We start from the raw sequence: 9411 nt of genomic DNA, 5'->3' as shown, positions 1-9411 counted from the left end.
CCACTACACTCTGCTACCTGACCCTGTCCTGTCACTGCTTACCAGGGTGTGAAACTGGGTTGCTGTGAGGCAGAGAGGTGGTGTGGTGACAAGCCCATGAGCAGAATCTGAAATCAGTTGCCTGGGTTCAATACCAGCGTTGCCACTTCCCCCCATAAGACCTCAGCCAAACCATAGCCAGGTGATCTCTCAGTCCAGTCCCCTCCACACTGGCACTGACCTTATGGTTACCCAGTGGGCAGCGGGTAGCCCTGGAAGGGCCTTATAGGGTCAAGTCCAAGCCCCTCAGCTTGATTTTCCTGATAAGATTCCAACAAACATATCTAGCTTCATCCTTCCCCTTTCACTGCAGAAAAGTTGCCGCTCCTCAAAATACCATTTAAAAAACTTTCTAAGCCAAGGGGCGAAGCAGGAAACATAACCCTGTGAAACACCTTCAAGGGAGAATGTGGGCCCCATGAGAAAGTGGCCTCTGCTACTTGGCTTGAGCCAGTTGTTGCCAGGAGGGATAGTAGGTCTGCTGCCAGTTCCTTTTCTTTTTCTTTCTTTTTTTTCTTTTCTGAGAGAAGCCAGAAATGCAATCTTTTTTTTAAAGGCAAGCTGTTTGATTTGTAACAGAAGGCAATTAATTCAAAAATTTAAAATATATTGTGGAGGGCCGGCCCTGTGGCTTGGTGGTTAAGTGCGCGCGCTGCGATGCTGGTGGCCCGGGTTCGGATCCCGGGTGCGCATCGAGGCACCACTTCTCCGTTCATCCTGAGGCCGAGTCCCACATGCAGCAACTAGAAGGATGTGCAGCTACGACACGCGACTGTCCACTGGGGCTTTGGGGGGAAAAAAAATAAAATAAATAAAAAATCTTTAAAATATATTGTGGGCCCAAATTAAAAAGTCCATGGGCCAGATTCAGGCCCCATCTGCCATTCCTGCCTTGATCCTGCACACACACTGTTCCTGTGTCCAGCAGACCAGGAGCCTCTCAAGGGCAGGGCCCAGACGTGCCTCACCCTAGGTCCCAGCATGGCCTCAAGATATGGGTCGAATGAATATGGTCCCACATCCCCTATTTACCCTCCAGGCCTTGCACATGCTGTTCCTCTTGCCTGAAATGTTCTTTTCCTCCTCTCCTAGCAAGTTGCTACCAATCTCGAAAAATACAAGGGTTTGTGTCAGCTCCTTTATGAAGACCTCCCTCATCAGCAGGGCACAGTCACCACTCCCTCGTCTGACTCCCCCAGCCCCTGCACCTCTCTCTTTCCCATATGCAACCACTCTGGCTGGGACTCTCTGTACCCACCACTGGACTGGGAATCTCCTAGGGACAGAGCCTGTCTCACTCACTCTGGGGCCTCAGCATCATCAGAGCTCAGAATTGGGCACATAGTTGGCCTCCATGGGTAGATGTGTTGGACTAACTAAAGCCCCAAGTTTCTCCAGCCTGCTGGCCCCTCAGACCCTAGGAAAGTGACAAGTGACAGTACCTTCCTTTCCATCTTAGACCCAGAACTCAACTTAACTGCTCTCCTGGGCCAGCCACTCACTGAAAATCAAGAGGACCATGAAGAACTTTATTGAGGTGATTAGGAGTGTGGGATTCCTGCCCCCAGCCCAGCCTCAGACCCCTCAGTACAGTCTCATGGGTGGAAAGGACCAGGCCTCTGGGCTGCTCTGGGCCACCACCCAGGAGAGGCTGGGCAGTGGGGCAGGGGAGCTGGGGCTCCAGTCCAGGGAAGAGGTTCGGGGCAACAAGGGTGATGGTGGCTGAGGCAGGGGTTGTGGTAGGCCAACCCCCCTGGGCCGGGGAAGGGGCGGTGTGGCTACCAGCCAGATGCTTTTCAGCAGGTCAAAGGCTGTTGGGGGCCCCCAGGCCGCCGCAGATGGTGAAGGCAATGAGGGCAACGAGGGTGGCCAGGGACCTTTTGGTGGCGCCAGGCTCACTCTGTGCATAGTGGGAGTGCTAGAGGTATGAGGCATGGCGAAGGTGAGCTCCTTTGTCCCCTGTCGCCTCCTCTGCCTCCCCTCCGCTGGGGCCTGCTCAGGGTTGTTGATCCAGGAGGGTGTCATTCTTTGTCTCTCAGGGCCCCCAGGCTTGGTCCCTGGCACAGAGGAAAGAAGCACGGGGACAGCTGAGCTAGAGCAGACAAAGGGAAGGGGAGCACAGCGGGCATGGGGTGGGCTCACCTGGCAAGGGTGGCTGGCCGCCCCGGAGCACCAGGGTAAGGTCGGGCACACAGCCATGGCAAGCCTGTAAGGTGCCCACAATGGCATCCCTGGTCTCTTGCACTAGGTTCCTCCTGGGGAAGGCCTGTGGTAGAATCAGCTGGCACTGCAGCTCCTCCAGCAGCTGCCCCAAGGCAGGGAGCTCTGGGGGACTAGGTGGGCCTGGGCCCGAGCCTCCAGGCACCTGGTTCTCCTTGCCCCTTGACTGTGGGACTGGTTCTTGGGCCCTGCCTGGGCTTGGGGAGGGCTTAATGGGGAGTGCAGGGGTGCCGGGCTCCAGGGACCCACTGCTAAGCAGCCGTGCCACGTCCAGAGATTTCACCTCATGGTTGAAGAGACCCCGGTGCTCCCGGCTCAGCCGGCCCTGGGTTATGACCACGAGCCTGTGGGCATTAGGGGCCACAGGATCCTGGAGGGCCACAGGTAAATCCCGACTGGCCAAGGGAGGATCCTGAGGGGCCAATGGCCGGCGGCTGCCCACCAGGGCCTTGTTACGCTCCCGCCTGGTCTTCCTGCGTCGAACACGACCAGGTTTCTCAGGCCGCTGGAAAGGCCGGGGGGCTGGCCCCCGGGGGTCCATGGTGTCCTGGAAGATAAAGATAGGGTGGTCATCAGCAAGCAGATAAGTCAGGGACCTATAATTTTATTTATTTATTTATTTTTCCCCCCAAAGCCCCAGTAGATAGTTGTATGGCATAGCTGCACATCCTTCTAGTTGCTGTATGTGGGACGCGGCCTCAGCATGGCCGGAGAAGCGGTGCGTCGGTGCGCACCTGGGATCCGAACCTGGGCCGCCAGCAGCGGAGCACGCGCACTTAACCACTAAGCCACGGGGCTGGCCCTAAGTCAGGGACCTAAAAGTGAGTAGTGAGAAGAGGAGATGGTTTGGGGTGAGGTGGCAGTACTATTCAGAAAGACAAGATGAGAGAAAGGGAGCAGGCAGAGAGCAATTGGAAAAGGCCTGGTCAGGGAAGGAGTCATAGGAGTAGGGTGGGGTCAAGGGAGTCATGGTGAATGGAAAGATTTTTCAAGGACTAGAGAAAGGGTTTCAGGGAACACAGACATGAAGAAATAGCTAAAAGATGGGGGAAGAGATTATGAGACCAGAGGGATGTGGTGAGCCAGAAAGTGACTTTGGACAGAAGAGAAATCCAGGGGTAGAGGAGGTAGTGGAGAATGCAGGAGGTGGAAAGACATGGTAAAGAAAGAAAGGCAGGCGAGAGAGACAACGGAAGAGAAGTTGGAGAGATGGAGAAAACCTAGGGAGAACAGAAAGGGCGACAGACAAGCTATCAGGGACTGAGGCCTGGTCATCGCCGGGAGAGGGGCTAGGGTAGGAGACGAGGCAGGGTGGAGCAGTGAGGCAGAGAAGTGAGGTACGGTTGGGGGGGCAGGGCGGGGGAGACGCGCCTCACCTTCTTCTGCCCCAACGAACCCCGCCACTCGCCAACCCCACGTGGCTGTGGGGCAGAATGGGTTCTTTCCCGCGGTGCACCCAGAACACGACGACCCTGGCGCTCTTCCAGGCCTCACGCAGGGCCTCCTGCGCACCACGCGTATGCGCATGCCCCTCCCACGCCCTTTGACTTCCTCTCAGAAGGCCCACGGGGCACGTGCCACGCGCAAAGTGCCGGTTATAGCCCCACCCCTCCCAGCCTCACTGTCGGAAACCTCTCTTATTTGTCCTTAGGCACCTCCCACCCACCAATTGGCTGTGAGGTCCACTAGGCCCGCCCCCTTCCTGAATGCTGATTGGTTTAGACATTTATTGGCGAACTTTCTGGCTGGAGCGTGAGGTGAGGCGAGGTGCCAGCGGGAAAAGGGCCCTGGTAGCCCCCTTGTGCAGCCAGTCCCCAGGCAGTCACAGATTTCATCCCTAGAGAATCAGTATATGGTCATCATAGTGTCATCATTCAGACCTAGGCTGTGGAGCAAGACTAACCTAGGTTCAAATGCCCAAACTGGCACATTTGAGCTGGGTGACCTTCGAAAAGTGTGAAACTGCTCAGAGCCTCAGTTTTCTAATCTGTAAATGGAGTTGGTAATAGTACCTCCTTCATATGGTTGCTGTAAGTATGAAATGAGCCAATACATATAACTTGAAACAGCGCTTGGTGAACGAATGCCTCGAAGCGTTTCCTGCAAGCTTTGCTTCAGGAACTGCTTCTCTCAGTCTCCAACTTATCTATCTACACTGCTCCCCTCGGACTCTTTTTTTTTTCTTTTTGGTGGGGAAGATCAGCCCTCAGCTAATATCTGATGCCAATCCTCCCCTTTTTTTACTGAGCTAGATTGGCCCTGAGCTAACATCCATGCCCATCTTCCTCTACTTTATATGGGACACCGCCACAGCATGGCTTGACAAGCGGTGCCTTGGTGCCCGCCGGGAATCCGAACCTGTGAACCCTGGGCCGTGGAAGTGGAGCTCGCGCACTTAACCACTGTGCCACCAGGCCGGCCCCCCCCCCTCAGACTTTAAAATCAAGCTATGCCAGGGTATTCCCCATGCCTTGATATGCTATATTACCTGTGTAATATTACTTGCCCAATCTTCATGATCTTTCAAAGTCTAACTCAGATACTACTCCTAGGAAACCCCTCGCCCTCAGAGTCCTTCTCTTCCTCCTTCCTCAGAGGCCCTTTGTAGCTCCCTTAATCACAACCTTGATCCTTCCCTCAGCTCTGTTTCTGGATCTGTCTCCCCCAACACTCTGAGATAAGGCTGGGATCTGACCCATTCATTTAATATTCGTTCAGCAAGTACTTGTGAGCTGCCATAGTACTTGGTACTAAAGGTCAGCCCTATTCCAGGCAAGTGGATTGAGGCAAAACATAAACACAAAAAAATAAGACTCATCTCTATATCTCAGTATCAACCTACGTAGAAGGAATGAATAGATACAAAGATCCTATCTGGGAGTGGAGCTACAGGAATGTAACCAGGAGGTTTAGGGGGATGTGGGACCCCCACCTGGTACCCAAGAACAGGGAGATCTGGGAAGACTTGAGGTCTGAGATTAATTTTGGGGTGGGAGGGTGCGACCTTAGGTGGCCTTGGCTGTGGATGCAGGTTTCAGAGCCCAGACACATCCAACCGAAGTTGTTGGTCGGCCATGGGTTTAGGGAGCGGAGCAGAGGCCACCGATCTGCAAGATGAGCTGCGCGGGAGGGGCGCCAGGCTGGACCTGGGCCTTGCAGGGTCTCTAATTTCCTTGCTCTTTCTGCACCTTCTTCTACCCTCTTTGCAGGGCCTGTGATGTCTGTAATGCAAAGACGTAGTTTAGATATTATGCCATAAAAACTGCTGTTTTTGCGCAGGGGAGGCCCACGAGGAGATAGGTTCTCTAAAGTCCTGGCGCTGCCTTAGAGTGTCTCTTTACAACTGAGCGTCTAATTTTCACATTTTGCCATCTTGCTTTTTCTCCCCCACAGGAGTAGAAAAATGGGAGCATCCCCTGCTAGCCAGGTGCGTACGAGCCACCCCCTCAAAGGATCCAAGAATGGACTCGTCCACTCACTCCCCTCCCCCCACCACGTGAATGGGACACCCCCACACACAGTAGGTGGTCCCTTCCGCACAATTCTCGCCCCACAGCAAATGGTTTCTTCCCCCCAGGAAGAGCGCCACATTTTCCCCGCCCACTGTCGGCCTTTCAGGTAGTTCGCCCCTCCCCATGACGCCGGTGGGGTGGTTTCTCCCTCCTCCCGCCACGGGTGCTAGATTGTCTCGCCTCCCCCATCCCCCCGGTGCCCGGGTGCACCAGCCGCCGCCGCTGCTGGGGAGTGAGTGGCCGGGGCGGGAAGCGCCGGACGAGCCCACTGTGCGGCCACCGTGGGGGAAGCAAGGGCTCCCGATTCCACCTCCCCTCCTAAGTGAAGGTTTCCGCCCCTGGAGAGGAGGCGGCGCTCCGGCTCGGCCATCGTCCTCCGCTGGTGTGCGGCCCTCGGGACCGTCCATTGTTGCCTGGAGGGGTAGGGGTGGGCGTGGCGGAGCCACCTCCTTCGCGAACACTCCCGGGCCGACTTCGCTCGCTCATCCTGCAGGAGCCGCGGCGCCAAGATGAGCGAAGAGGAGAATCCAGCCAGCAAGCCCACGCCAGTGCAGGACGTGCAGGGCGACGGGCGCTGGATGTCCCTGGTGAGCGACCCTGCCCGCAATATTCAGGAGTCGGGGGACAGGGGCGCTCAGGAGAGCAGCTAGTTCGCGCCGCTCTCACTACTAGATTGGGAAACTGAGGGCAGTTGGGGGTGGTGCTACCTAAGGGAGCAGGGCGGGGCGGGCCCAGGAGCGCGCGTGCCATTGACTCCCCTTTTTTCGTCTCCAAAGCACCATCGGTTCGTGGCCGACAGCAAAGATAAGGAACCTGAAGTCGTCTTCATCGGGGACTCCTTGGTCCAGCTAATGCACCAGTGTGAGGTGAGGCCTGTTTCCCTCCTACTGCCCCTCCCAGGCCTGTGCCCTCACTGACATACCTGGACCAGAGCCCAGGGTAGGCGGGGTATGGGGTAACCGAAATAGCCCCAGGTAGCGTGGGGCACCCAGAATCTTGGTGTAGGGTGCAACATTCAAGGAAGTGTGTGCCCTTGGCTTTGTCAGATTGGGTTTGTGTGTAGTGATACTTACAGTGAGGCTCTCCTGCAAGAAGATTGCCTAAGGTGAGGCCCTTTATTGTTTACTTAAAGGAGTGCACAACCCTAATGGATTTCCACAAAGGTATAGTCGTTTCCACGAAGTGAGGGTCAACTGTAATAGCTCTCCACAAAGGGGCTCAAGTATAATATCTTTCCACTAAGCGAGGTTAAACCTGAATGGCTTTCCTCAAAGTGAGGTTCAACTGGAATACTGTTGGTTCAATGCATGGTTTAAGCAGAAGGGGTTTCCATAAGTGAGTCTTCCTTCTATGGGGTTTTGTGAAAGTGAGACTATAATAGGTTTGCATATAGAGAGGTTCGACCATAAGGGGGTTTGCTCAAGGTGAGATTTAACTGGACTGCTTCAATAAAGCACGGCTTTTCCATGATGACATGTGGTTAATACTTACAGGATGGTGGTCCATGCTGACCATGCCCCTGTGCTCACACCGCTTCTTGCCTGCAGATCTGGCGGGAGCTCTTCTCTCCCCTGCACGCACTTAACTTTGGCATTGGCGGTGACACAACACAGCATGTGCTGTGGCGGCTGGAGAACGGGGAGCTGGAACACATCCGACCCAAGGTGAGCAGGGCTTGATTGGGCAGCTAAAGCTCCCTTAGCCTGCCCCCTCACCACTGCTTTGTGCCTTTCTTTCCACAGATTGTGGTGGTCTGGGTGGGTACCAACAACCACGGGCACACAGCAGAGCAAGTGACTGGAGGCATCAAGGCCATCGTGCAACTGGTGAACCAGCGGCAGCCCCAGGCCCGGGTGGTGGTGCTGGTGAGAGGATCGGAGGGAAGGGAAGGAAGATTAGCAGTGGTCTGGGACCCTCTCAGGTGTAGCCATGGCTGGCACAGTTCTGGGCAGCTTGGTACAGGGCAGTGGCTTTCAGGCAAAGTCCCACATTGAAGCTTGCTACACCCATCAGAGCAGCTGTAGTTAAGGATGTGTTCAGGGACCGGTGAGCCCTGAACTAGAGATTCTGGGACTGTTGAAAACTCAAAACACTTCAATAGCCAAAAGTTGTCAGGCATTCCTGGGGTGAATCTAGGCTCCATCACTTCTAGCTGGGACATTTCCTCCTCTGAAAGAGGGATTGACCCCTTGCTGTGATGTCACCATTTTTATGAGTGATACTTGGAAAGAAGCTGGCACCCAGAATGTTCTTGCTGAATGGGATCTCAGACATGGTATCAGGAACTACCCTTCCAATCCCCCACTTTCCCATTCCTTCATGGCGGGGGGTGGAGAACAGTTTGGTATAGAGAACAGGACACCTAGATGCTGGGACAACATCTGCTCACACCTTTTGGTGCCCCTCCTCAGGGCCTGCTACCAAGGGGCCAGCACCCTAACCCACTCCGTGAGAAAAACCGACGGGTGAACGAGCTGGTACGGGCAGCACTGGCTGGCCACCCACGGGCCCACTTCCTGGATGCTGACCCTGGCTTTGTGCACTCAGATGGCACCATAAGCCACCATGACATGTATGATTACCTGCATCTGAGCCGCCTGGGCTACACACCCGTCTGCCGGGCCCTACACTCCCTGCTTCTGCGTCTGCTGGCCCAAGACCAGGGCCAGGGTGTCCCCCTGCCAGAGGCCACACCCTAAGCATCCACCTTCCCACATTAAATTCTTGTTCCTCAGTCTCGTTTCCTGCTTTATGGCCTAATCCAGCTGGGTACCTCAACCCCGATCTCTGTGACCCTGCAGCTCTGCAGGGTGTTGTTTCTGCCCAAGGCAGGCATCACCCATCCATCAAGGCACTGTGGTTCTTGCAGAGTCAGGTGGATTTCTGCTATCATGATAGTGCTCCAGGCAGGCACTACCAATCAGTGACACACTAGGTGAAACCAGTTTCCCAACATTACTCTATAGGATCAAGGTCAAGCAAGAATTCTGGGAGCATAGCAACCCTCCAGTCAAAGCCCGCCCGAAGCTGCCGTCCAGTCTTTGCCTATGCTCTTCCTGTGGCTGGAACTTCAGGTGATCTGGTACTAGCTTAGATGTCACTTCCTGTGGAAGCTCCCTGACCCTCCCACCCCCAGCAGTTATCCTTCTACACAGGGTGTGGGTAGCTGTTTCTCCAGAGGAACACTGCAGGCTGTGACAGGAGTGTAACCCAGGGGAGGCTCCTTCTGGCCTGGCTGCAGTGCTGGGTCAGGCCACATGGGGGCAGCAGGAGTCACTCTGAGGACAGTGCAGGACTCTGGGCAGAGTGGCCTCCCCACCTAGTGCCACTTCTGGGCTCAGACCTCAGGTACAACTGGAACTTCAAGGGTGAACTGCCCTTGCAGCACCACATCTCAGGCCTTCCCAAAGCCCATGCAAGTTGGATGGCTGCGAGAGGCAGAGTAGGCATTATGACTCCCAAGCACCAGAGCTGGAGAGAGGCTGCCTGGTCCAGCGAGTCAGGGACCTTTGCCCAGGTGGTCCCTCTGATGGGGAGGTGTCCTGGAGTTGCTCCCCCCACCTCACTGGGGGGAAACTATAGCTCCACAGCCATCTGAGGACAGGACTGGCACAACCCACACCCCTTTCCCTTTAGCGTG

At 55.4% G+C, this 9411-nt stretch overlaps 2 protein-coding genes across 4 annotated transcripts; one reads left to right on the top strand and one right to left on the bottom strand.

The window, feature by feature from the left end:
• Positions 1 to 1559: 1559 nt before the first annotated feature.
• PRR19 (proline rich 19) lies at positions 1560 to 5697 on the bottom strand. 2 transcript variants are annotated; one of them, XM_004440086.3, is made up of 3 exons: positions 3636 to 5697; positions 2182 to 2806; positions 1560 to 2096 (listed from the first exon to the last, which is right to left on the bottom strand). In XM_004440086.3, the coding sequence occupies exons 2-3, from the start codon at positions 2798 to 2800 to the stop codon at positions 1624 to 1626; spliced, it is 1092 nt and encodes a 363-aa protein (XP_004440143.1). In that variant the 5' UTR covers positions 2801 to 2806; positions 3636 to 5697; the 3' UTR covers positions 1560 to 1623. The 2 variants fall into 2 exon arrangements, with proteins under 2 accessions (XP_004440143.1, XP_087277799.1); XM_087421673.1 differs by lacking the exon at positions 3636 to 5697 and having other exon boundaries at positions 2182 to 3599.
• A 161-nt stretch (positions 5698 to 5858) lies between these two features.
• Positions 5859 to 8505, top strand: PAFAH1B3 (platelet activating factor acetylhydrolase 1b catalytic subunit 3). 2 transcript variants are annotated; one of them, XM_087421671.1, is made up of 6 exons: positions 5859 to 5877; positions 6265 to 6358; positions 6548 to 6637; positions 7319 to 7435; positions 7514 to 7636; positions 8183 to 8505. In XM_087421671.1, exons 2-6 carry the CDS (start codon positions 6281 to 6283, stop codon positions 8468 to 8470), a joined length of 696 nt encoding a protein of 231 aa, XP_087277797.1. In that variant the 5' UTR covers positions 5859 to 5877; positions 6265 to 6280; the 3' UTR covers positions 8471 to 8505. The 2 variants fall into 2 exon arrangements, with proteins under 2 accessions (XP_087277797.1, XP_087277798.1); XM_087421672.1 differs by lacking the exon at positions 5859 to 5877 and adding an exon at positions 5942 to 6153.
• The last annotated feature ends 906 nt before the right edge of the window (positions 8506 to 9411 follow it).

The sequence above is a fragment of the Ceratotherium simum genome, chromosome 33 (genome assembly GCF_057802395.1).
Source record: "Ceratotherium simum simum isolate JZ-2026a chromosome 33, ASM5780239v1, whole genome shotgun sequence".
Taxonomy (NCBI): domain Eukaryota; kingdom Metazoa; phylum Chordata; class Mammalia; order Perissodactyla; family Rhinocerotidae; genus Ceratotherium; species Ceratotherium simum.
This window is presented reverse-complemented; position numbering and strand designations above follow the sequence as displayed.